Source organism: Archocentrus centrarchus, chromosome 17, assembly GCF_007364275.1.
Source record: "Archocentrus centrarchus isolate MPI-CPG fArcCen1 chromosome 17, fArcCen1, whole genome shotgun sequence".
NCBI classification, from domain to species: Eukaryota; Metazoa; Chordata; class Actinopteri; order Cichliformes; family Cichlidae; genus Archocentrus; species Archocentrus centrarchus.
The window spans coordinates 25,876,709-25,904,289 of record NC_044362.1 but is presented as its reverse complement, the minus strand read 5'-3'; the positions used below and the strand labels follow the sequence as shown (position 1 = coordinate 25,904,289).

General features: G+C 38.6%; 2 protein-coding genes across 2 annotated transcripts in view; one reads left to right on the top strand and one right to left on the bottom strand.

Moving 5' to 3' along the window:
- The window catches only part of piezo2b (piezo-type mechanosensitive ion channel component 2b), a 100,775-nt gene extending 85,303 nt beyond the window's left edge, over nucleotides 1-15,472 (top strand). Inside the window, exons 40-55 of the mRNA XM_030752225.1 lie at nucleotides 14-489; nucleotides 974-1,232; nucleotides 1,769-1,945; nucleotides 3,633-3,960; nucleotides 4,226-4,358; nucleotides 5,098-5,245; nucleotides 5,360-5,571; nucleotides 5,984-6,142; nucleotides 7,811-7,958; nucleotides 8,408-8,596; nucleotides 8,872-8,964; nucleotides 10,265-10,434; nucleotides 11,233-11,364; nucleotides 12,031-12,110; nucleotides 12,240-12,435; nucleotides 13,852-15,472. Of these exons, the coding sequence (XP_030608085.1) occupies nucleotides 14-489; nucleotides 974-1,232; nucleotides 1,769-1,945; nucleotides 3,633-3,960; nucleotides 4,226-4,358; nucleotides 5,098-5,245; nucleotides 5,360-5,571; nucleotides 5,984-6,142; nucleotides 7,811-7,958; nucleotides 8,408-8,596; nucleotides 8,872-8,964; nucleotides 10,265-10,434; nucleotides 11,233-11,364; nucleotides 12,031-12,110; nucleotides 12,240-12,435; nucleotides 13,852-14,104 (3,153 nt within the window). The 3' untranslated portion in view covers nucleotides 14,105-15,472. The remainder of the gene's footprint in view (nucleotides 1-13; nucleotides 490-973; nucleotides 1,233-1,768; nucleotides 1,946-3,632; nucleotides 3,961-4,225; nucleotides 4,359-5,097; nucleotides 5,246-5,359; nucleotides 5,572-5,983; nucleotides 6,143-7,810; nucleotides 7,959-8,407; nucleotides 8,597-8,871; nucleotides 8,965-10,264; nucleotides 10,435-11,232; nucleotides 11,365-12,030; nucleotides 12,111-12,239; nucleotides 12,436-13,851) is intronic.
- Nucleotides 15,473-18,055: 2,583 nt separating this feature from the next.
- On the bottom strand, nucleotides 18,056-25,185 carry napgb (N-ethylmaleimide-sensitive factor attachment protein, gamma b). Its single transcript, XM_030752470.1, has 12 exons — nucleotides 25,022-25,185; nucleotides 24,764-24,831; nucleotides 24,578-24,662; nucleotides 23,174-23,191; nucleotides 23,064-23,094; nucleotides 22,851-22,960; nucleotides 22,413-22,479; nucleotides 22,241-22,311; nucleotides 21,936-22,014; nucleotides 21,133-21,212; nucleotides 20,752-20,881; nucleotides 18,056-19,117 (listed from the first exon to the last, which is right to left on the bottom strand). The coding sequence occupies exons 1-12, from the start codon at nucleotides 25,075-25,077 to the stop codon at nucleotides 18,977-18,979; spliced, it is 936 nt and encodes a 311-aa protein (XP_030608330.1). The 5' UTR covers nucleotides 25,078-25,185; the 3' UTR covers nucleotides 18,056-18,976.
- Nucleotides 25,186-27,581: the final 2,396 nt, after the last annotated feature.

The window sequence follows — 27,581 nt, the reverse complement described above, 5'->3', positions numbered from 1 at the left end:
GGCAGAGGCGGAGGCGGAGGCGGAGGCGGAGGAAGGGCAGAAAGGATTGGAGGGTGAGGAGGGACTGCAGGACAAGGAGGTGCCAGAGGACCAGGAAAGAGAGGAGGCTCCCTGGGAGTCCTTCGGTCCAGATGAGGGCCCCTCCTTAAGGGTGGAGGAGACACAAGCTGCTCCTTCTGCCCAGGAGAGCGACTTCATCACTGAGAGTGAAGATGGGGGAGGACAGCAGGATCTCATGCAGACAGAGGGTCAAACAGGGTTGCTCTACACTCCCGATACAGATGCCTCCAAAACATCTGATGCTGATGTGCCTCCCAGCTACAGCAAGGCCGTCAGCTTTGACCGTTTGGAAGTGAGTGATGATGAGAGTGACACAGATAGGAAGAGGTGCATGGCTATGACCTCAGACAGCCACTCAGACAGCAGGTCAGACATCATGTTGCCCTCTATGACTACTGAGCTGACGGCCAGCGAACTGTTGCTCAACAAGTAAGTTTAAAAAAAACTCCTGAAAGACTACAACCAAAAAGGGGTAAACAGCTACTTATCTGAGATTTTCTGCTGGTTTACCTTAAAATCAAGTTAAGGCCATAGTTTAATTTAATGCTGTCCACAGGTCTAAGACTTAAAGTTTTAGATCTTAAAGCCTTAACGCCGCATATGTGAGTAAACTGTCTGTCTCAGGTGGAATTCAATTGTCAGTTCTGTAATGTTTTATTATATATATATACATATATATATATATATATATATATATATATATATATATATATATATATATATATATATATATATATATATATATACATATATATATATATATATATATATATATATATATACATATATATATATATATATATATATATATACATATATATATATATATATATATATATATATATATTTTTTTTTTTTTTTTTTTTTTTTTTAACTGTTACAGCGTTCATTAATGCCTCTTCTATCTGTCCAGGATGTTTTATGACGAGGAGCTGGATCAGTCAGATAAATTCTACCATAGCCAGCCTTTGTTTCTCCAGCTTTGCTATGCCCTCTACAACGTACTAGTGGCTCACTCAGAGTTGGTGTGCTACCTGGTCATCATTATAAACCACTTGGTTTCGGCGTCTTGTGTTACCCTGGTCCTTCCCATCACCATCTTTCTGTGGGCGATGCTGTCCGTTCCACGGCCCAGCAAACGCTACTGGATGACTGCCATCGTCTATACTGAGGTGCAGACATACATAAAGATAAATGCAAAATAAATAACTAAAACCTACTAGCAATAATTAAGTAATTTTATTTTTAGTATTAATGTAATTTTCAAATTGCAGATGTCTTTTTTTGGAAATGAAATTAAATAAAAGGATACGTACTTATATATTCATATATATCCTTTAAGACCGTTAAGACAAATACAATTTTTATTATCTCTGAATCAATTTTTGACAGTCTGGTATCAGGTAAGAGGTAAGAGTACAAAATAACTTTAACAATTTAAATCACTGATTGATAATAAAGCAAAAGAAAAAGTGCAAAAAAGAACATATCTGCATTTCATCTAACAGATGGTCTGGCTTGGTGTGTAGATAGATAGAGCGAGAGAGAGAGAGACAGATACTTTATTGATCCTACAAGGGAAATTATTGTGTTACAGCAGCAAGAAAAAATACAGTCTACAGTAACTAAACATCAACGTGAGAGTGCCAATGATGTATGTATGTATTTCAAACAGCGTCCTTAATATTTGTTGATGTTTTCCTTCCAGGTCACCATCGTCATCAAATACTTCTTCCAGTTTGGCTTCTTCCCCTTCCACAAGCACTTTGATAAGAATAAACCCCTTCACCCTCCCAACATCATTGGTGTGGAGAAGAAAGATGGTTACGTCCACTATGACCTGGTCCAGTTATTGGCTCTCTTCTTTCACAGGTCCATCCTGAAGGTGTGGGCAAACACAGAATTATCTAAACATCTTCCTCATATGAAAATATAAGCTTACAGACAGTCAATACATACTTTCCATTAGAAACATATGTTTCTACAATTACATTTTTAGTTGTTTTCAGCTGAACTATCATATGATGAAATGCTGGTTTGTATATGGCTCTTTATTCATGATGTTACTGACTTGATATTTCATGAGGAATTAATTTTCAGAGAGACTGAAAATATGTTTCAGATATCAGCAGACAAAATAAAATTCCTTTGCACATTTTATGGACTGATTTATGTATCTGGGAGGGCCAGTATTATATTAGATTTTGGCAACTCGGGCTGACTGATTTGTAGTACTGAATAAATGAGCCAGTATCTGAGCAATTTAGGTGCCCGTGCTGGGCTGTTCCTCACAGTTCCTCTGATATTTGCACCCAATGAAACGAGCAGTCTATGACTGCATACCTCCCCCAAGGCTGTAAACACGAATTAAGGTATCCTTCGGGATACCCAATGATACCTGGATCTGGATAATATGAAGATAGTGTCTTTCAGTTTTTAATACTTTGGATTCTTTCCAAATATTCCAAACCACACCTCTCATATAATTTTCTTCCAAATCCATTCAGAACAAACTAATACCTCCTGTTAGGTATTAAGATATGAGGAATCAATGTTAGACCTCCTGAGAGAGATGCTCTCCATCTGATTTGGTTTAGATGGTATAAAAGATTGTTTGCACTTTCCCTCTATTTTACTGTGATTGATCATAAAATGACATGGAAAAAACCCACTGACTACATTAAAAGAAAAATTTCAAAGCTCTGTGTGAAACAAGGAATATATTACAGCCCGATTTCCAAAAAAGTTGGGACACTGTGTAAAATGTAAAGAAAAATGGAATGCAATGATTTGCAAATCTCATAGACCCATATTTTATTCACAGCGGGTCATAGAAAACATATCAAATGTTTTCTATGATCATTTTACTTATGAGACATTTTAATATAGCCCTGTGATAGGCTGGTGAAGATTTGTTCACATGTGGCTTCTTTTTAATGTGATTTTCAGCCTTGTTCCTTGCATGCAGAAATTTCTCCAGATTCTCTAAACCTTTTAATGATATTATGCACTGTACATGATAAGATAGTCTTCACAATTTTACACTGAGGAATATTATTCTGAAATAGCTCCACAATTTTCAGAGTTTTTTGCAGACTGGTGAATCTCTGTCCATCTTTACTGAGTCTAAGAAACTCTGCCCCTCTAATAATGTATTTTTATTACTGTGTTCAGCATTTCGCTCTTTGGTTGCTGTTTTTAAAGTGCTTTATAAATAAAGTTGGCTTGGCTTGGCAAGATGCTCTTAATATATCCAGTCATTACTGACCTGTTGCCAGTTAACCTAATTAGTTGCAAAATGTTCCTCCAACCTTTTCTTCTTTATACCACTTACTCTTCCAGCAATTTGTTTCTCCCGTCCCAACTTTTTTTGAGATGTGTTGCATCCCCCACACTGCGCACAAAAGCTTATTTTCAGTGCAGAAGAGAATATCATTTGAGTGGTATCTGTGAAGTTAAAAAAAAAATAACAAAAAAGATGTATTTCTGTTGTTGTTGAAAGAATGCTGATATAAATTTTAAAAAAGCATATTTGGTATGGAAATAACACTACCTCTGCCTTTTATTACTAGTGCCATGGTCTGTGGGATGAGGATGACCCCAAGGAGAAGAAAGAGGCGCCTTCTCAGTTTGAAGATGTCAGAAGTCAGTCTGAGTCTGAAGACGACAGAAAAGACGAGGAGGAGAGTGAGAAAGACTCGGAAGCTGCCTCATCACTAAGCAGCGAAAGGAGAGGCTCCAATCAGACCCTGAGGTCCATAAACTTTGGGACCTCCATAGATTCAGGACATGTCCAGGTGCCTCACTCGCAGCAGCAGACCTACCAGCGGCGCAGGAGCTCCAGCGGAGGCTCACACATTTCCCATCCATCTCTCCGCTCTTCTGCAAGGTCTAAAAGAGGTGAAGGCTTTTTTTTTTGTTGTTGTTTCCTTTTGGCTATTTCCTGCTACTAAATAGTTGTTGGATGGTGACGATAAAAAAAATCCACTGCTCCAGTGCTGATATTTTGATATGATATGATATTTTGCATAACCATATAGCCATTAGTCTTTATAATAAATTGTTGCTTTATAATAAAAGCAACAACGATTGGCGTTGTGTTTATCAGCTACTCGGAGCTTCGCCACAGGTCATTTAAAACTGAAAATGTAAATTGTTTCTACAGGAAGTACAACTTCCCGCAACAGCAGCCGCAAGGACGGCAGCGAGGCCAGCGTCCATCAGAAGACCCGCAAACAGATGATCATAGAGAAACTGAGGGAGCAGCTCTTCAAAGCAAAAGCTTTCATCATAAAGCGGTACCATAAAGCATAGCTGGTTCATAAAAGTTGAAGCAGCTGTATTTTTTTCTTGTCTCTTTAATCCCACCCACAGCTGCTTACTGGCTATAAAGTGTGTTTGTAAAGTTATGAGAGCAATACTGAGAAGTGCGCTCAGCAAGTATTCTTGATGAGTGATGTAAGATGCACTGTGGAAAACCGTCTTGGTGATACAGCAGCTTAAACCTTTCAGAGGTCTAAATTTAGATCTTTAATTACAGCATTCCCGTCAGACCATTCAGTGTCATTTTTGTAAGTGCTGCAACAGACACTCCAAACATGTTATTGTTCTAAATTTGATTTCCCAGAAATATAATGTGTAGAACAATAATTGAAACCCAGCATTTTGCTCAAAATAGGTTCAGCTGTTTATCTGAAATAGGTGCTGTTATATGGACTTTGATGTGATTTTGTCTGAATTTACATAACAAAAAAAAAACTCCAAGTGTCATTCATAAAAAAAGGTTTTGAGACATAGAGGGGACTTATTATGCTAATTTCCAACTAAATATTTTTTTTATTTTGGGGCCCTACTAGAGTAGTTTTGCATGATTCACAGTTCAAAATAATCCCATTTCATTTTGAACTGAGTGTGCCCTATAAAAGATACCTTATAAAATGGCAAAGCTTAAGAAAAGGCACAAATGAACTGTGACTACAAACAGCATCAACCATCTGTTTGATCGCACATTAATAACACTGGTTCTGCTCTCTGTAGGGTTTTGGATATCTACCTTCCCATGAAGCAGTTTTTCTATAACTTGATTCATCCAGAGTACAGCGCAGTCACGGACGTCTATGTGTTGATGTTCCTCGCTGACACGGTTGACTTCATCATCATCGTGTTTGGATTCTGGGCATTTGGTGTAAGTTTTGAATTTAGCTGTAAAAGAAGATCGCAATATTCACCTTAAGTGACAGTAACAGTGCAAATTTTTTCATATGACAGAATTAACCTTCATGTGTACCTTTTCATGTAGAAACACTCAGCAGCAGACATCACTTCATCTCTGTCAGAGGATCAGGTGCCGGGAGCCTTTCTCGTCATGGTGTTGATCCAGTTTGGCACCATGGTGGTGGACCGGGCCCTCTACCTCCGAAAGTCTGTTATGGGCAAGGTTATCTTCCAGGTCATCCTAGTCTTTGGCATCCACTTCTGGATGTTCTTCATCTTGCCAAACGTCACTGAAAAGTAAGAACTTAATCCTAGCTCACATGAGAGCGAAGATTAATAATCCTGATTAATTCAAATTATAAAATACGTCTGACCACATCCAAGATTAAATTTATGAACTGGTGGGATTTTGGCTGTGTGATAATCCTATATTCATTTCTCTTATTTCTTTTTCTTGCTGTTGATAGAACAAAGAACATGCCCAAAAGCATATAACTTTATTAGAGGATTTATGGTTATTGATTAACTGACAGATTCCTCTTAGTTTACCGTGTTGTGAATTTAATTTGAGAAACTTTCAAATATATTTTTGCATTTATGGTTTTTTTTTTTATATATATATATTGTTGCTGTTCAAAAAACAAAAACAAAAAAACAACTGCATTCTTTATCCAGTTTAATGGCCGTCTTTCTTTTCTTCCTTGCATAGACGTTTCAGTGAGAACACAGTCGCTCAGATGTGGTATTTTGTCAAGTGTATCTACTTCGGGCTGTCAGCCTATCAGATTCGATGTGGTTATCCCACCCGTGTTCTGGGAAACTTCCTCACAAAGAGCTACAATTATGTCAACCTCTTCCTGTTTCAGGGGTGAGTTATGCAGAGAGAGTTTCATTTCTTCCAGCTGGACAAACACATCCAAAGCTTGCTAGATGGTGCAGCAGAATTGCAAGGAGAAGATTACGTATCAAAAATTGTAAACAAAATATTTGCTAAAGAAGAAAAAAAAAAACACATCGACAGTAGTATTATTTTATTCATCTTCTTTTGTAAACATGACTCTGGAAACTTTTACTGTTATCAGACATTACGTTTTAAATTTTATCGAAACAATAAGCATTGGCTGTAGCTCTAGTTCTGTTATGTTTAATCTCTGCAGCATTATTTCCTTTTGTGTGCCATGGAAGCTGCAGAGCGAAAGAGAGAGCCCACAGTCTGTGGCTGGGAGAGATGTGCCTGATGTGTGGATTTGGCATGATCCTGTTTCCTGATTAAGTTAACTGTTTACCACCAGCTCCAAATGACCCTCAGGACACTGGAAAATGTCCCAGTGGCCTCCTTCAGACTATGTGTAAACTTAAAATATGAAGGCCAAGCTATGCAGGAAGGGGTGTGAAATGAGTAAACACAATATTTTGCCTCCTAATAGTTTTACATCTGTAATTGGTAATAAATAAAATAAACCCACAAAATGTTGTTTTACTAATTTAATAGCAATTTAATTCATCTTTTTAAATATATGTGTAACAATAGCTAAAATGGTGTACTGCTACTTTAACTTAACCTAGAACAAGTAATTAAATTATAAGGGAAGTGTCTGGGCAGTTATTTCTTTGTTGTAGCGATGCTTATTGGCATTAAATCTTATACCCTTGCAAAGCCTGTTCATTTCCCTTTAAATGGTGCCACATTTGTAAGGAAAATGCATTTGTGGGTTGAACAGTAGAGTTGAGTATGTGGGTTCATCCATGGAAAACTTGTGAGATCTTCTCTGCCAATGCCAAACACCTTATTCTTCTATTGACTCTTGTTTGGTGTTGTTCATTGGATTGGATCGACAGGGCATGGTGGTTAGCACTACTGCCTCACAGCTAGAATGACATCTAGAAAGTCTGGGTTTGATTCCCCCTTGGAGTTTGCATGTTCTCCTCGTGCCTGCGTGGGTTTCATCCGGGTACTCTGGTTTCCTCCCACAGTCTAAAGACATGCAGTTACTGGGGTTAGGTTACAGGGTGTACCCTGCCTCTCGCCCTATGTCATAGGCTCCAGAGACACGGAATAAGCTGTTTTTTTATGGGCTCAACCCACAAATGCATTTTCCTTACAAATGGTTATGTTGGATCCATCATGATTTGGAAACTTTAATGTACATGTAAGATAATATCTTGTTGATATTGTGCTAATTTTTCTTAAGACATCTCAGGCTGTTTTGTAAATCTGTGGTTCTAAATTCAGTTTCCTTCTTTAGCTGTTTTATCAAGCTTAATGTGCTCTGGTTTCACTGGTCTGTGGATACGAGAGTTACATTCAGTTACATACTCATACAGCCAAATTTGTGCTCACTTGGAACAAATTTCGCCGTATGTGGCCCAAGAAGTAAAAGAAGTCTGACGTGTGTATACTGGAGACTAAAGCCATACCTTATTAATATAGAAACCATAATATCATGAGCAGGATTTTCTAGCTTAAGCTTTGGAATCTGTTTGTATTTTATTCTTGCTTTATGCCAGATTAATAAAAAGGGTATGTGGTTTTCAGTTTCCGCCTGGTTCCTTTCCTGACGGAGCTCCGAGCCGTGATGGACTGGGTTTGGACCGACACCTCGCTGTCTCTATCCAGCTGGATCTGTGTGGAGGACATCTACGCTCACATCTTTATTCTGAAATGCTGGAGAGAGTCGGAGAAGGTGTTTATCATCGTGGCACCAGTGTAGTGTGAAAAAAAAAAAAATCGATTTCAGGGCCAGTGTCTGTCTTGTTGGAATTCAAGCTGAAGTGTACTTTTGTGATTTATGAATGTAAATCTTTTTTTTTTCATACACTTGATGCATGGTCAGGTGATAGCTGTGAATACCTTTTGAATGTCTCAGTAAGTAAACTAAAAATATCTTTATTCAGTGCATTAAATAATACTGTCTTGCAGCTGTTAACCAGTCAGAAGTGCACCCCTCATGACACTTTTTGCCCATTTCTACTTTTATAACTTTGTCAAAATAATTTCCTTAGAAAATATAAAAACGTGTTGACTTCATTACTTTGTATATAAAGCAAAGGAACAGGAGGTCTTCACCTCAGAGAAATTCGCCATCTACTACAAGTCACTAATCTCACTTCCCTTTATGTCATCCTTCTACAGAGGTATCCCCAGCCGCGAGGCCAGAAGAAGAAGAAAGTGGTGAAGTATGGAATGGGAGGAATGATTGTGGTGCTGCTGATCTGTATAGTATGGTTTCCTCTGCTCTTCATGTCCCTCGTGAAATCTGTTGCTGGAGTCGTCAATACTCCACTGGATGTCTCATTTGAAATCACACTGGCAGGCTTTCAGGTGTGGACACAGTTTCTCTTTCCACAGATCCTCATTCAAATGTCGACCTGTGGGTTACCTGTGGTCTATGGGATATATTTTAGTGTATTTAGGATGCAGGATTTAATGTAGTGTGTTTGTATGTGTGTGAATCGGGCATAGTTTCAGAACAGTTTCTGTCCCTTATTCTGCATGAACAAATCCAGGATTCGATAAAGAAATGCTTAATTTAAAGTCATTAGATGTGTATTCAACTTTAACTAGACTTATTTAAAAAAGAAATTCCCTTTCCACAGCCTATCTTCACCATGAGCGCTCAGCAGAAGCAACTGCGGGATGTGTCAGAAGATAAATTTAAAGACTTTAAAGACAAATTTTTCAAGAACAATGTAAGTATAAATAATTAAATACAAATATAAGACAATAATTAGCAAATTTGACAAATGTGTTTTTTTTCTCTGATGTACAGTAATTCTTATATAATGCAAGTAGCTCTTTCTCTACCATAGTACCATAGACAGTTTAAAGGATGGACATAACTGCCATAATGTCGCTCGCTGGTTTTGGACTCTGGAGTCTGAAGCATCAGTGTTAGTTTTTGGCAGTCAGAAGTTGTCCTAAGCTGTTAGCTAATGCTAGCAAGCTGCATCTATAGACTATATAGGTGCAACACACAGACACACATATGTGTAAATTAGTGCTAAGTAACAGACTAATAAAACATCCACCAAAACTGAAACACAAGCTTGTTGGATGGTCTGTTCAACACAGCAACTCCATAGAGCACTTGTATTGGTTTGCTTTATTGTGTATTGGCCTTTTGGCCAAAAGGCTGCAAGAACACAGAAACAATGGAGAGGTCCAGATCAATGGCTTAGAGTACTGGAGCAGCTGACGCCAGTCAGCTTGTAATCAACCATGTCCCTAAGTCCACTATCCAGTGGATAAAATTCACCCTCCTCAATAGGTGCAAGGTGAAAACTAGTCATAGAGGCCGAACCCTTTTTTAGTACTAGACTGTAAATATGTTTTCAATTTAGAGTTGGCCAATTTAACATTAGAGGCCCTGGACCTACAATTGGAGCCAGACTCAAGAGGCACTAGTAAAACTGCAGTTTTTGGCATTTGATTTGGCACGTTGGCTTCACGTCTCAGCTTTAGATGAGAAGGCCAAGGCTAGCAAGATGAAGACATAGATGTGCTACTATAAGTAAGATTCAAATAAAATATAGAATTTCACTCAGTAAAACTGGACTTCTTGTTCAGATGATTGCATTAAAAATGCTCCAAAACGCTACCTTGCAACTTACAGGCTCTGTTGCTAACATTGTGGCACTAGATACCACAGCACACCATCAGGGTCCCAGTGGAGTCCATGCCTTGACAAATCAGGGCTGTTTTGGCAGCAAAAGGGGGACAGACCAACACAATATTAGGCATGCGGTCATAATGTTGTGCCTGATTGGTTTATACTGTATTACGGTGGCGCTAGAGTGAAAGTCAGGGGTATCACCAAAATTTTTTCAATTTTTCTTGAGGGAGTCACAAATATATCACAACTGTCCCATGCAGCCACTCTGCAAGTGTATACATCCTCACTTTAATTTAGACTTGCTTAATTGACTAATGAATGTAAATTGGCTTAGTGTGTCAGAATTATATTGGTTTCAATTGTTTGATTTTGATTAGGACGCCATGCAGTGGCTGGAGAGCTACATTTCAAAGGACCTGACCATTGCTGAGCTGAAAGGCAGCTCCAACTCTCTGTGGACCATCAGTCCTCCCAGCAGATCTAACTTGATAGAAATGTTGAACTCTACAGATGATTTCTCCATCACTTTGTCCTGGTCTGTGCAAAGGTACGCAGTGACAAATGTTTTCCAAAGTGGTAAAACCTTTTTTACCATCATCAGAAATCATTATTAATAAAGGGTAAATTGATAATTAAAGAGCACCCGCACCTTACTACAAGCAGTGTGTGCACATCAGCAACTCTCAACATGCAATCCTTTAGAAACTACCCTTCTCCCTCCCTGAGCGTAGGGAAACTCCCTTTACTCCCTGACAGGGTAAACTGGTCCCTTGATTTCCTGTCTCATCAGTTTTTCAGTATTTGGCTGAATCTGAGCTGAAAGCATAGCCCTGTATACCTTAGAATTCATCATGCTTCTTCTATCAGCAACCATCAGTATAGTGGCTTGGTTCCACTGGCAGCCACACATGCCCATGCCATAGCACTGCCTCGACCATGCTTGACATTTTTTGGCTCACAAGCTGTTTCTCTCCCTTTTCCCCCATCATTCTGGTACAAGTTAGTCTTAGTTTTATCTCTCCAAGGATTGTTTTTTCTAAACCTGTGCTGGCTCTTTTAGATGTTTTCTGCCAAAGTTTAATCTGACCTTCTTGTTCTTGAGTTTAACCAATGGTTTGCACCTGTATTTACATTCATGAAGGCATCTCTTTATTGTAGACTTATTTGTTCTTGACTTGGTTAAATGTTTCTCTTAACAATGAAAATAATTCTGCCATCATACTTTTGTTGTTTCTGTAGTCTACCATTGTCTAGCTTTGAAGCCAAACAACATTTTGAAGCAAAATGTAAAGATACAGAGATACTCAAATTATGTTTAAGGAATTTGAATGGTTTTTCCTTTCAGAAGCGTCAGCCTGGGTGCCAAGGCTGAAACAGCATCTGGAAAAGTAGTAAGATTTCTTAAAAACAAAGAAGACAAAGACATAAAACGCAAACTTATACACCTGATAAAAGGGACAGGAAACATTACAGAAGTGTGAGTATATTAGCTGCTCATTCTCTCTTTACTTTTTGTCAGTGTGCTCTGATAACCATGAGCTAAATTGCCCCACAGGTAAGATATACATTCCTCCCATGTTAAATAATTTTTTTTTTCTCTTATTATTTAAGGGAGTAATTTAAATTTTATGGGTGTACACAAACTTTGAGACAGGATTAGTGTGTTTGGAGATTATTAGTCATATAAGAATTACGATATGCAACACCTATGTGTGTGCGTGCGCGTGTGTGCATGCTGATCCATAGACAGTTTGGTGTGATTTGGTTATACAGTAAGCAAATAAATTTGGAAGAAAAAAATAGAAAAATAGAAAATTGTAATTAAATAATTGAAAATTGAATATGATGTTTGATATGTTTGCTTTGTTCATCTGAAGCATAGGCGTAGGAACCGGGGGGGACAATGTTGGAGACAGGCGCATTTGCCCCACCTCAGAGTATTTACGGATCTGTCAGTTTCCAATATGTGCCCCCCCAATAGTAAACTCATTCCTATGCCCTTGATCTGAAGTGAATTTTCAACTCCGCTAATAAAGAAACAATTTTACAATTAGTATGGCACACCACCATAACATACAACACCATAACATAATATAAATTGTTGAGAAATTAGACTGCAGTAACAGCTTTTATTTTCCTGCAGGACAATAACAAATATCTTCCCTCGCTATATTCGAGCCCCCAGCGATGCAGAGTCCAAACCTGCCGAACAACTTTATAAAGGTGACCAAAAGTTATTGTGTACATGTTATTAGAGTGATGTGACTTTTTCGTACTTATTTGATTTAGTAAATTGACAAATCTGACTTTATTTACATTTTCTGAAATAATTTCTTTATTTCTTTATCGTAGAAAAAGATGGTCACCGAGAATTTTTTGACATAAAGCTAAAATTGAGTCGATCTGAGAATTCCTTGGATCAAGAATGGTGGATCGTCACTCAAACACAGGTTGGCGAACCAGCCGATACGAAGTTTGAAGGCCTGGAATTGTATGTATTCAGCGACCAAGTCAGCCCGCCCAGTCTGGGCTTTCTAGCTGGATATGGGTATGTGGTTTGTGATATTGTGCTGTGTTTTTCAGTTAAATATCTCTATATTTATATGAAGAAAAGTATATTATGAAATGTTATTATTATTTTTTGTCATACTAGGTATACACTTATCAACCACAATATTAAAACCACTTGCAGGTTAAGTGAAGAACATGGCCCATTTGATTAGAGTGCTGTGTGCTGCTACTGTATGCAGCACTGGGTCCTGAGATTCATGTGGATGTTACTTTGACATGTATAACCCACCTAATGTTGTTGCAGGAACACAAAAAGCAGTGAACTGTTCAATTCAGTTCACTTTAATTTATATAGCACCAAATTACAACAAACAGCTGCTTCAAGGCACTTTATATTGTAAAGTAAAAACCCTACAATAATACAGAGAAAACCCAACAGTCAAAACGACCCCCTATGAGCAAGCACTTGGCGACAGCGGGAAGGAAAAACTCCCTTTTAACAGGTAGAACCCTCCAGCAGAACCAGGCTCAGGAAGAGGCAGTCATCTGGAACCCTGCTGTTGATTTCTATTCTTTCTGATCAAAAGAGATTCTAGGTTACACACTCCTTAAATGATCAGTCACAACATAAAAATTACCTGTCTAATATAGTGTTGGCCACCCTTATAGCGCTGAAAGAGCTCTGACCACTATGGTAATGCAGGCTCTGGTAGTGGATCTTTCAGGTCCCGTGGGCTGGGGGTTTGGGCCTTCATGGCTTCTTCACGTAATTCCTGTGGATACTCAATCGTATTGCAATCTGGTGAGTTTATAGGCTTAAGCAATAGCTCAGGTGCTTCTCTAGCCATTACTGAGCTGAGTGGTGGGTCACATTGTCATGATGGGATAGGTTGCTGGATAGTACCTTTAACATTGTGGGGTGTGCTTGGTTTGCAGCAATGTTTTGGTGGGTTTTATGTGTCAGAAACAAGGGTTTCCCTAACAGAATGCAGCATTTTTGTGACATGATCAATATTATTCACTTTAGCTGTCTGTAGTTTTAATGCTGTGACTGACGGGTGTATCACAAAAGAAACAAAACATAAAGGCAAATGACTGAAAATGGAGTGTCAGATAGATGCCGATAAAGCTGATTAGGAAAATTAGGATCACCTAAAACAAAGTCAAAATTCGAGCACTTTTTTCACAGCAAAATAAGTTCATAAGATAAGATAAGATAAGATAGTGTTTATTTGTCACATGCACAGTTATACACAGTACAATGCACAGTGAAATGTATTATGTTCATGTTCTGGGAGCTATGAGAACAATTAAATGTACACCGTCTACAGCTTTTGTCAAATGTCATATCTTTTACCTTTTCGCCACATCATGTTTACACCTAGTAGCCAGAGAAATAAGAATTCAAAAGAATCTAAAAACTGAATGTTTCCTTCTTCTCCTTCCTGCCCAGTATCATGGGCCTGTACGCCTCTGTGGTTTTGGTCATCGGCAAGTTTGTGCGTGAGTTCTTCAGTGGCATTTCCCATACCATCATGTTTGAGGAGCTGCCCAATGTGGACCGCATCCTCAAGCTGTGCACCGACATCTTCCTGGTGCGAGAGACGGGGGAGTTGGACCTGGAGGAGGACATGTACTCCAAACTCATCTTCCTTTACCGCTCGCCAGAGACTATGATCAAGTGGACTCGGGAGAAAACTCAGTGAGGGGGGACATTAATGAATGAAGTTGAATCAGATCTTTTCAGAGACACTGGATGGTCGCTCTGCTGGTGTGAGCAGCTATTTCAGCCTTCAAAGCAAAATGAAGGCCAACTTTATCCTGTTCAGCTGAGCTTGGACGGCAGTGTTACAGTGTTAGCTCCAAATGGAAAAACTGTTTTTTTTTTTAACTTATAAACTAGGATATTTTTTACTAATTGACAACCTTGACTGTCACATTACTAAATTTGAGCACAAATTTCCAGGTGCTGTATTTATCTTGCGAAAGTTTGGCCTCTAGTGGATAAAATAAGCAGCTGTTCTTCAGTTGGAGGTCTTTAGGCGCAATTTTCCTAAAATTAAAAGAAAAAAAAAATCCCTCATTGCTCTTCACATCTGTCCCTAATATTGTCAAAATTGCATGGTAGGTGGAGAGAAACACCAACTGGCTGTAACATTACTCTTTAAGGGCTTCCCACTGACAAATAAGTGCACAACGACGACCACACAAGCACAATCACACGTTTTCTCCAACTGGAACGTTTGGATTTTGGGACTGTGCAATGCTGACCTGCCGTTCCTTTAAGATTTTTAAGAATGTGGAGCGAAGGGGAATTTCACTTACAAACATCACCATAACTTTTTTAAAATATCAGAGGCCACTCTGGAAACAAAATGCAAAACAAAACAGACAGTCTTTACTTGCCTTATTTTGTTTGTATGAGAAGAACTGAAACTTTTACGAACTACACACCTTTCTCAGGAAGAGCTGTTTTCACAGATAATCATTGTATGAGTTGTATGTTACAGTAACATGTAGGCTTTGGTGGATCTTAAAAAAACATGATATTGTAGAGACGATGAGAACTATTTAAATGGCATGAAATAAAATGTGGAAATTGTTGGGAGATTTACTGCACTGTGACAGTTAAAAGCTGTATTATAGAAGGACTTTTGTTCCCCACAGAGAATGAGATTTTTGCCATTCATCAAGATTTTGAATCATCTACAAGCTGGCTAGAGTTGATAACAGCAGAGGGCTGGTTTTCTTTATCAGGGTAAAGTGCGTTGAATGGTAGACTCTGACTTGTGGACCTCGCTGTTTTTAACAGCCACACTCGAGAACATTGTGGCACCCACAGCTGTGCATCCAGTCATCAAAGAAGAAACACACAAAGGGCTGAGACTTGGAGCCCTTTGGTCCAAACTATGCATTAGAGGACATTTAGCATGAGTGAAAACCTTTATTATTGCCATGACTAATTTGCAATACTTGGACATAGGGGTTACATTAAAGGGACAGGTTGTGGGGGAATGAAATGTGAAATTGTACTTGTATATTAAGGCAATGTCCAAAAATCTGCAAATAAAACATCTGGAAAGGTGTGGAGTTTATGCATTCAGCTGCTGTTTGCGTGTGGAGAGAACGTCTGTAAATCCGTGGGTCAGCTCAGTGGGTTTTAAAAGGACTGTGATGGAAAACAGCTGCAGCATATGTGGCTTAACAATGGCCTCCCTTTTTTCCCTCCTTTAACTTGTATTTTCTTGACTTCATTTTCCCATATCAGTTTCTCTCTTTTTATTTTTTCTAGTTTGTTTTTGAAATGGTAGCGTGAGAGATAGTGTGAAGATAAATAAATAATAGGATATAAGTTGGAATGTAGTTAGAGGTAAGTTTACAGTGCCCTCTGTGATGTTTGGGACGATGATTTCTTTAGTTTTGCCTCTGTACAGCAGAAGGTGGCTGCAGTAAAGGCCTCAAGGGAGGAAACATTTGGTGATGTCCATGAGATCTAGACTTTAGGCAGACACTGGTTGCAATGTTTTTTTTTCATCCAAGTATTACATTAATTAATTAAATGTATGTTATTTTGTCCCATTAATTTTGAAACTGTGAAAATGGGGGACTTTGATTCATTCTTAAATCGTTCCTGCAAAATTTTTGCAAAACTCCTTGAATTAAAGCTGAAAGTCTGTACTTCAATCATATTCATTGATTTACAGTCTGCTGTGGTAGTGTACAGAGGCAAAAGGACAAAAATTGTGTCTCTGTCCCAACATTATGGAGGGCACCGTATGTATACACAGTACCTTGCAGAAATATGCTATCAACCTGCTGTTAACATACAACTGAGTTTTCACAGTTATGTACTGGGAATCACTGTATGAGAGTTTACTGCCAAACTCCATTGTCAGTAAACACAATTTGTTGCTGCATCCAAAAATTACAACTCTGAACAAGATCCAGAAACACCACTTATTTGTCTGGGATGTTAATGTAGCACTGATGTGGACTGACCAATCAAAATTCCTTGAAAATTATGTGCTTTACATACAGTAGGATCAGGGGGAAATGAAACATCCAGCTTGTTATCAGCAGCCAGTTCAGAAGAAAGCAGCAGCAATGATTTGAGGTACATTAGTGTACACGACATGAGTAATTTGAACATCTGTGAAGGCCCCATTAATGCTGAATGACATAAGCAGGTTATGGAGTAAGTGCTGCCATCCTGTCCTTAATATGGAAGGCCTTCCTTATTTAAGCAAGAGTGCCAAACTACATTCTGCACTTAGTACAACATTATGGCACTATATTAAAGGAGTCTTCTCTCAGTCCAGACCTGCCACTCATTAAAAGCAGTCGGCATATTGTGGAATGGAAACAAGAACAAAGGAAGTCTTAAACTGTTGGGAACACAGCTGAAATCGTATATCAAGATGAATGCAAAAAAAAAAAAAATCTTTTACATTGGTACCACGGGGAACAGTTCCTAAACAGTTAAGACTTTTTTTAAACCCCTTGAATTGAAGTCAAAAGGTTGCATTTCAATCGCATATTGATTGTTTTATTTAAAACGTACTGTGGTCTGAGTGTAGAAATAGTGACATTCATGGAAAAATTCCTTGAGTCTCTTTTTAAATTTGAGGTTTTGCTCCATTTCATCATGTGCTGACGCTTTTGGAATCCATTATTTGCAGGAAAGATGGTAAACGAAATTTAAAATTAAAAAAAAGACCTAGAAGTTTGGAAGAACTAAACCCTAGAAAAGACTCCTCAACTTTATTTAATCATCATATTGTGAACCTGTGTGTATCAGTTCAAAACTCATTAAGGAAGTCATATCTTGATAAAAGGCAATGTTTTTTTATCCATCCATCCATTCGCTTCCGCACATCCTGTTAAGGGTCGCGGGGGGGCTGGAGCCTATCCCAGCTGTCATAGGGCGAGAGGCAGGGTACACCCTGAACAGGTCGCCAGCCTGTTGCAGGGCCAACACAGAGTGACAGACAACCTTTCACACTCACATTCATGCACTCAGTCACACCTATGGGCAATTTAGATTAGCCAATTAACCTAACCCCAGTAAGTGCATGTCTTTTGGAATGTGGGAGGAAACCGGAGTACCCGGAGGAAACCCACGCAAGCACGGGGAGAACATGCAAACTCCACACAGAGAGAGGGAGAGGCCTGGGCCAAGGTGGAATCGAACCCAGGCCTTCCAGATGGTATTCTAACTGTGAGGCAGCAGTGCTATCCACTGCTCCACCGTGCTGCCTAATGTTTTTTTATAATCCTCAATTTAATTAAGTATTCTGCAAATCCAGTCTACAAGACTTATGCTGTTCTGGATTAATAACTCATGTGAACCAACTTTTTTTTTTTCCCTGATAATTTATTTTCCCCTCAAGTCCAGCTCTGATCTACCTAATGCACAGATGCACTTGAGTCATTCAGTATAAGGCATCACAGAAGTAGCATGAATGTATATACATTAAATATCACTTAACAGGGAGAAAGCATTAGCCTCATCAAAGATAAATATGTCTTAGGAAGCTACACAGTCATTACATGTCTGTAAGCCATTGTGGTGCAGACATCTGCAGCCACTGTTAGACTTACTGATGTGGAAACTCTGTTTGCTAAGTCATTTAAGAAAATGTACAGAGGCCATAAAATGCCACACAACGGAAATGTTTATTGATGCATGTGCAGTTTAAAGATATGCCTTTGAGGATTATACAATAAGTGAGCAACAGCACAAATTAAAAAAAAAAATGTAAACAATCCCTTTAGTAGTGCTATTAATCTTTTTATATTATTGGCATTTAGGTGATATTGTAGTTATAGTGCGTTTTGCACATTTACAGCACTGAAATCCTCATTGAATGGTCCCTTTTTATTCAGATACTATCTGTGAGTGGAAATTAGAAACAAAAGGTAACAGAGGAGGTAGACAAAAGAGCCCACGACTGGATACAAGCTGCATCATGTCTTATTTTGAAAAGAAAAAAAAAAAGAGCTGATGCTGAAAATGACAGTGTGACTCATTCTTAAGCATTAATATCGACAGATTTATCTGAGTTTTTTTTGTTTTATTTGATCATTTCGTTATTGCAAACATGCATTATAACAATCTGATTGCATATTGCTCCGGTAACATTTTTCAGGCTGCAGTCATGAATACTGAATAAATTAACTCTGTACAAATAAACACCTATACACCGATCAACTCTTTAGACATAGAATATTTCTGATTTGAATATACCTATAGTAATTTTACACTCTACCCACAAACAATAACAGCAAAATTTACAGCTTCACAAGAGACAAGAAACAATAGAACATGTGCATACAACAGGCTGAGGATCCACCTCAAGAGATTACACAAAATAAAAGGCTGTTGAAACTCAGGTTGACGCCAACACTTACTGAACTGTTTGGGGTTTTAAAATTTATTTTTTCGGATACTTTTTTGCACATTAAAGATCAAAAAGCCGCTCGTCGGGGGCTTTGGAGCTCAGAGGGCTTTTAACTTGCACGGGGAGGGTGTACTGATGGCAGCAGATGTGTAGAATCAGCACTCTGGAGGCTGAAGGCTAACACAGCCCGCCCTCATAGTCATCCTCCTCCTCCTCTGCAGCTGGTGCCCCACTAGCACCACCCTGTGGAGCAGCAGCAGCCTTCTTCTTCTTTCCTCCTCCTCCAGGTACCCTGAGGGAAATGGCCAGTTTGGCATACTGTGAAGGGAAGAAAATATGTTATTAGTTGTCAGATTTATTTCTTTAATCAGCTTTTTTCATGAATGGCAAATCACATTAATAGATTTTTCTCTTTTGGCATTGTTGGAATTTGGCATCATTTAAATCAAAATCCAATGACAGCTGTTAATCAAATCTGCCCACACCAAATCAACACAGTCCTAATAAAGCTGTCGGTATATAATAACTACAGCCCAAATTGAAAAGGATGTATTTCTCCAGATTTTAGTTGAAAGGTTAATTAAAAGTAATAGATGAATGCATACATGGATGGACAAGCAGCAGAAACAGACCAACAAGATTGCATAAATGATTCAAATAGAAAGGTAACAATCGTTAAAACAGCTAGATTAAAGTATAGCTAAATATACTATATAAACAGATGAAATTTCTACCTTACAGCATGACATGTCTCTTGAAACAGTGAGTAATTGTTGGAGTATGAGGCAGTAGCCAAAAGTCTTGTATGAATGGTTGCAACAGTAAGCTAGAAGTTGTGGATGACGGATTTAAAACAGTTAAACGCTGATAAATAGTTAGCTGAATGTTATGTGCGTGTGTTATGAACCAATAACATAATTAACTCCACCAAGGAGGTTATCTGATTGGTCTGTCTTATTCATTTTTTTTTTTTCCAGAGGTGAGGCGTGACCCTGCTTAAGTGTAATTTATACTCCTGCTTTGAATCTTTGTAGAGCCTGTCTCACACAGCCTATGCAAGTTGCTGATGCTGGTGAGAGCATTTATACTTGTGTGTACGGCTGCACTCCTCTGCAATTTCACCACAGAAACACCAGCTGGAGGTGTGGGTCCTCTCTTCAAGTTGACTCAGTTGATTAGAATAATGGCAGAAGAAGTAGCTGGAAATGATGGAACCAAATGTGCCAATCACAGCTGTACTGGCCTCCCCACTAGGGAGGTGCAACTGAGGCTATGGCACAGGGTTTCAGAAAGGTTTGTGAATATGGCGTATCTACGTCATTGATGTAACAGTATAACAAGTATAAATCCCATTAGTAGTAGTTTGGCGTTGACTGGGCTCTGAAGCTGGTGGAAGGAATTTTTGGAAGCATTCTGCACAGTAACATATAGGGCAAAATTTGACATATTATTGAAATAAGAAAAATTGGGAGACATAATTTTGATGTTCTCAAGAAAATATCTCAAACTAATCTGGATCTAGGAGCTCAATTTTCAGCCTTGAGAGAGGTATGAAGCCTTGAACTGCTTTTGTTTCTTTTTCTTTTTTTTTCTTTTTTTTAATACTAATTAAGATAAGGTAAAGTAAGGGGGAAAAAAATGAAATAAATACAACAAATAAAATTATTTTATTGTTCAGATTATTTCAAGATTATTTTTGCACTTAACAAAATAAAAGAAATGCAGAAGAAGGAAAAAAAAAATCAGATTGATGAAAAAAAATCAATTCAGCCTGCAATAACTAAAAAAATTGCCTATACTGTCATAGCAATAATAGATGCATCAAACTTTACTTTCAGTATCACATCGGGACCAGAAGTCTGACGTGATCCCAGCTTGATTAGAAACACCCCCCCCCCCCCCCCCCCCCCCCCCCAAAAAAAAACTATGACAATGAAATCTTGTGTACTCACGTCATTGTCCATGTACTTCAGCAAAGGTGAGTTGCACACGCGATAGACCTGGTCCTCATCCTGCTCATCGTAGCCCTGCAGTAGCGTCTCCATGGCAACACAATCTTCACTTCCACTGTACCCGGGCAGACTGGAAGAGATCAAGCAGCACATCGTGTAACCATCCTCAGTTTAAGTGGCAGCAGTGTTACACCATGAACGTGAGGCAACACCAAGGGTGACAAGTCAAAACCGAGCTGAGATGCTTTTGCCTGCTTCTTATTCTGGATCAATTCTTGACAAGGATGTAGGACATTTTCCTAGCAGGCTGGCTCGAGGAAATGTTAGCCTCTTGTAATTTCATATTACAGATGGCAATGAAACATATGATAATCTGGTTACCTGTAACTTTCTCTGACACATTTATCAGCTGCTACGTAGTCGCCTCTGTGAAGATGAACCAGTACTTGAGCAGTTGTTTTCTTAGAAATTAAAAAAAAAAAAAAAAAAAAAAAAAAAGCACAACAATTTTCATAAAGAGACCACAACTCCACTGAAATTCATTTTATTAGAACACACATAAAAGCTCTTGCATCAGGTGGCTTGTTTTTCATTACAACAAACATGTCCAGGGTTCTTTACTACACTACAAATGCAATCTCTGGTCAGTTGCTCAGTGTCAAGTAGAGGTAGAAATGCAAGTATTCCCTGAGGGCCAAAAGCTCAGGCTTCAGGACTGCTCTACTTTTGGCTTTGAATGATATTTCAAAAAAAAAGGGAAACCCCTAATATGATTATCTCAGATGTGCAGCACTGGCTGTCCCACCAGCTGCTCTTCAAACCATCTCTTTACAAGGACCAGCCAATAAGAAGAAAGTTGGCTTAACGATGAAATGTCAGACAAACAGCTTGTTCAGGATGGAGGATGAACTGAGGGCCTGCATCAAGGCCTAATATAAGATAAATACAGATTTTCAAAACTAGCTAAGTCAATTTCAAGAATAAAAATATGGAGAATTAAATTTAGCACAACAGGTCCCCCTTTAAGGTCTTGTGTCTACACTGCTGTAGTTCATTAAATTTCAGAGAAACATCACACGATTGCTTACAATCCAAACCTGATACCTGTTACAGCGCTGATAAACTGGGTTTTATTTAAGGTGCAAAAAAGATGTAAATGACATAAAAACAGCAGGCTGACCTACCTTGAAGCACATAGGGAAGTTCTCAATCTCTTTGTACATGTTCTTCTCCTTCTGCAGGGCGGCTGCTGCTTCATCCAGCCTGGTTAGAATGGCCAGAGAAAAGGCTGATGAGGAGCAGGTTTACAAACACATTCCAGACGTGAATGATAACAAACAGGCAAAAAGAGAAATCAAAAGAAATTCACTGAACAAGTCGAGCCTTCTATGATATACTGTATAAATATTGTTATTGTGTGTATATGTGTGTGTGTGTGTGAGACACCAAAGATGAGTGTTAACATCCCATCCACCATTATTTCCTTTACCTTTTTAACCTGACCAGAAGTCTGGAGGCTTTTCCCAACAGCTCTACTGCCTGACGTAGGCGGTCCTCATTCTACAAACACAAAACAGGGATAAAACAGCTGACTAAAATTTAAATCACACACACACACACACACAAGCACTAAATTATTAAGTCTTTGTAAATATCATTACCTCAAATACACCTGCTGCTTTCTGATACAAGTCCACAGCTTTCTCCAGGTTTATAGGTTCTATCAGTCTGAGGAAAAACATGTTTTAGTAGGCAGGAAATGCTCTCGAGTGCTCTTTCCAGTCAGAATTTTCATTGCAATTTAACATCAGTTTCCAAGAATAAAAAGTTACTGTAAGTATAATAAACAGCACCTAAATACGCAGCACGAGAGTAACAACGTAAACATGAATTCTCATCACAAAAAGTGAGCAGTGAGCCACAGAAAACTGGGATGAATGGACGATGTTTGTACATAAAATAATTTTTTCCTCATTTATTGCTTCTCAGGCAGACTTCTACACAGTGTTTATCGCATACATTTAAGTCCTAATGGCAACAAAAATTTGTGATTAATCAGTCAACACTGTTCAGCAGAGTAAATTATGTGTTTTTTTTACTTTCCAGCCCGGTCCAGAGCCATGGCAGCAGTGTCCGGAGTCCCATTCTCTATGTACATCATGCAGGCTTTCTCTATGTACTGGATAGCCTCTGGCATTTTCTTTTGTTCCTGACGCAGTGCAAACACAGCAGTTACAAATGGGCTACTGACTCATTTCCTCCATCTGCTTCATTATGACTTTAGTGTGTGTTTTTAGAGTGGCTGCACTCACCTTCATCATCATACCAGCCTGTTCAATAGCCCTGAGGAAGAAGAGAGTTAGAATTCAGGGGTTTTCATGTTTGCATCTGCTTCAATATTGTTATTAAACAAGGTACTTACTTTGCAGCATGAAAAAGCCTGAAGGACAAGTTAAGGAAACAGCCAAACAATAGTGACGTCCTACAGTTGTTGTGAGAATTCAGAACTACTGCAACTAATGATTATATTGATTATCAATAAATCATCAGATTATTTTCTGTATTAATAAAGTAATCAGTCAGTCAATAAAATGTTAATCCCCCAGTACAAACGTCCCATGGTCTAAGGTGATAGTTCAGATAGTTTCCCCATTCCTCCAAAACACAAACATATAAAATAGAATGCTTTTATTATCCAGAATGTAAAATGAGATTGGAAAAAAATCATAAATTTAGCACAAAAAAGTAAGGAAATTTTTGTTTGGTCGATTATTACTTTCTTGTAACAATGCTACTGAGACCTCCGTTTATATATCTTTTTCTTCACGCTTCAATTATCCAATCCAATAAAAAACACCAAACAAGAGTCAATAGCAGAATAAGCTGTTTGGCATTGGCAGAGAAGATTTGGCAAGTTTTTTCATGAAAGCAACCCACATACTCAACTCTGCTGCTCAACCCACAAATGCATTTTCCTTACAAATGTGGCACCATTTAAGGGGAAAATAAACAGGCTTTCCAACAGTATAAGATTTATTGCGAAGAAGCAACGGTGCAAAAAGAAATAACCAAACACAATAATATATGATGAAGAAAGGAAGGTCACTCTTCGTAGCAAAAATCAACAAGGTGCAGGAAATCTTCCTCAGCAGTTTGGGTCCTTCTAGAAAAGACAGCATCACAGTTGCTACAAAATTCTGGGCAGCACCTTTGAGGTGTGATTCTACTGTTCCACTGCATCCCAAAGGTGCTCTGTTGGATTAAATCCTGCTTTAATTCTTGATGCAAACCAAGACGAAAGCCTGTCAATGCCTAGAGTGCTCGGATAACAAATGAAATGAAAACACATCAGGGGTGTAACAATCCTTCAAAACCAGGTTTTATTTCACACCTGGAATTGCGGGCTGTGGTTTAAGCACAAATCTTAGTCTTCCTTTACAAAAGATAAATACCAAAAAGCAGGGGAAAAATCAGTTTGCCACAAACCTTTTCACTTAATTATAAACAGATGATATTTAAATATTACAATCTTTACTAAACCAGGTAGGCAATAACAGATCAACATGGGTAACATGGTATGGGACAACAAAATTACAATATATAAGATTTGTTACACCCCTAATGAGAATAATACACTATTAAATCAGCAATAGACAGGTACCCTGGACTCAGCTGTGAAAAAAGGCCCAGGATTTAGGATTGTTATACCCTTAAACCTTCATATTTTCTGCTTCTGTTGTCTGATTAGATGTATGCTATAAAGAACAGCTAATAACGTACAATATATATGCAGATTTATGACTTTCTTTTTTTCAGGAAAGGATACGTTTTGTTTTCTGTGTGGTACTCAGCTTCCTTAAGATAAGCATCCTTTGCTTGCTCATACTGCTTGGCATTCTTGAAGCACACAGCTAGAAACAATGCACAGTGGTTACCTCACCCTAAAATATCTTTTTCTATTAAAAAAAAAACAAACTCCAGTTTTAAGCATTAATTTGGATTCATGTTTTACCTGCTTTGGCGTACTCTGATGCAGCACTGTCAAAGTCAGGCTTCCACTTTGTCAGACTAGTCTTTAAGCTGCAAACACACCACGAGGAGCAAATTATAAACGGATTAATACAACTATAAAGCAGTGGCGAAATAACCATACAGTCAGGTTATGCCGCATAACCTTTCAACAGAGAATACACAGTGGCCTTACAGCTAGCTAACATGAGTAGTAAAACTACAGACAAGGAAATAAGCGATCATTTTTGTCCTTGCTCACCATTTCTCCGCTTTAGCTATGTGCTCATGAGCTTCGTTTATCTTCTGAGCAGCCATACTATTAATCAATCGATTGGGTTATAAGGAATTTGTTATTGATAAATTGCTGTGAATGTTGTTTCGTCGATGTTTGGATTAAAAGGAACTCCTCCTCGGCCGCAACGTCAGCAGCTGTCGCAGGTTACGGATACCGCGTAGGACAAAAATCCAGCCGGGAATGCGAAATTCTGGCTGGATTGTAATGGTGCAGCAGGAAAATTTGCTTTTGAAAATGAAAGACTAACAGTCCGGTCCACAATAGTTTAATGAGATTTTTTTTTTTTTTTTTTTTTTGTAATTTTGCCTCTGTGCAAGATGTGATTGAAGCGCAGACTTTCAGCTTTAATTCCCATCCCAAGGGTTGGAGGTTTAGATTGTGCTCTGGGGAGTTTGGAACAATTTTCCCTATTCAAGCTATTCTGAGCAGTACTGGATGCATTACCTTGCTGGAAGAGGTCACTGCCACTGGGGAGTGCAACTGGGGAATGCCCTTGCAATTGGGGTAGCACCCAAAGCTTCCAAGTAAACGACTGCATACAAGATGATTCATTTTATTCACTACAGGCATCTGTTATAATGTTGTGGCTGATCTGTTGTACATAGCCATGAATGTTGTGGCTCAAATGCGGCCCACATTTGCTGTTTAGCGTAAGCAACACTTGGCTTTGAATAACATGATAGGGTGAGCTTGGCTGTGTCTAGTGAGCCACAGGTTATGACAGTTCAGCTCATGACTTTTAAGATACATCTGTCCCACTGAACATTTGCCAGTGACATAAATTAGAATTAAGTGTCAAAAAGTAGACCAGATGAAGTCCAGGTGTGTTTGCTATCTAGGGTGTAAAAACAATGTAATTCTGAGGACCTCACTTGCTTTAAAATCATTTCAGTTGTTTATAAGTTAATTTAAAAACAACAATATCCTTTGCTCCAGGTATGATTATGAATTTGGAAACAATCACAAGAACGTTTGGTGAAGCGGGCGTCTACTGTGTGGTTTCAGATATCCAGGAGCCTCAAAGCTCCAGTCTTATTGTGTGTTAACTGCTTTGTGAACCTCTGGCCAATAACATGTTTTGTAAATATTTAAAAAATAAATTCCAAAATCCAAAATCCAATCAACGTCCTTTGACTAACAGGTCTAACGGGACACCGTGCTACCACCAGTGTTTGGTGAGGTTGCAGGCACAACAAACATAAGCACACTTCTAACCATCCACAGCTAATTCTGTAACTTTCCATCGGAGAGGGAACACACATTGTTCTGTTAAACTAAGGTGGGGGGTTGGGGGGCATTCACTAGCTTAGGTTTTCAGTATTTAATAGTATTTTTAGTATTTAAGTCTCTTGTATTAATTTAGAAATTTGTCGTCACATGTTCTGTGTTTTCTCTTCTTGCATGAGATTTTTTGTAGCTGATTAAAAAGTGAAGGCACGGGAGGCTACAGCAATTTGACATAGTGGGCCTCTTTAACGTTTTCCAGATGTGTGTGGAGTCAATGTATGGAACCCATACAATGTTAATAACACTGGCAAAGCACCAGATAGTCAGTTTGCCATGTTTATGTGAGCTACCTCAAACTTTACAAGACAGTGCTCTTTTGTTCTCTTTGTCAAACTTCTCTTACTCTTGTGGTTCTTGCTGTTATTCCCTGCCAAACCTTAAATGAAAAATACATTAGTCCTGAGAGTCTGCTGTTTTATTTCATTGTGAGAACATGGGGTGACTTGCATTGATTTTTCACATTTATATCAGATAGTCACGGTCCTGTTTTAGCTTCAAAATATTGCCTACAGTAACCCAGTTTGGGAACAGAGATCCTTAGCTTTGGACTGTAATCTAAAGTCAAGTAAAATTTCTATATATATGGCCAAATATCACCAATTTGTCTCAAGGAGCTTTAAAGAGATCAAGAATCTCAGTTGTGATACAAAGAGGGGAAAAAAAGAGACTTTGTTAATGTATTTAATTAGGCTTGGGTTGGAGAACTTACAGTAATGATAACAAGAAAGTACACCCTCTCTCAATTCTAAGGTTTTACATGACATAATAAAAATTATTTCATTTTTGGCAGATCTTAAAATTGATAAACAACAAAACATGACATATTACACTGTCATTATTTATTCAAGAAAAACTAAGCCAAAATGCAGAAGCAGTGTATGAAAAACTAAGTACATCCCATGATTCAGTAGCTTGTGGAACCACCTTTAGCAGCATTGTTGTGGAGGAATTTTGGCTTACTCTTCTTTACAACATTGCTTCAGTTTATTGAGGTCTGTGGGATTTTGTTTATTCACAGCTCTCCCAGTGTCCCACTGCAGCATTTCAGTCAGACTGAGGTCTGGACTTTGACTGGCCATTGCACGACCTTGATTCTTTTCTTTTTCAGTCATTCTGTTGCAGATTTGCTGCTGTGCTTCAGCTCACTGTGTAGCTGCATAACCCAATTTCTGCCAAGCTTTAGCTGCTGGACAGATAGCCTCACGTCTGACTGCAGAATACTTTGGTATACAGAGGA

Excerpts from the sequence above, each read along its gene's own strand:
- napgb (XM_030752470.1), bottom strand. The coding sequence starts at position 25,077 with ATGGCTGCTCAGAAGATAAACGAAGCTCATGAGCACATAGCTAAAGCG. Across the intron at positions 24,832-25,021 it reads ATAGCTAAAGCGGAGAAATG|CTTAAAGACTAGTCTGACAA; the intron begins GTGAGCAAGGAC and ends GTGTGTTTGCAG. Across the intron at positions 20,882-21,132 it reads TGTGTCAGAGAAAGTTACAG|TCTGCCCGGGTACAGTGGAA; the intron begins GTAACCAGATTA and ends GATCTCTTCCAG.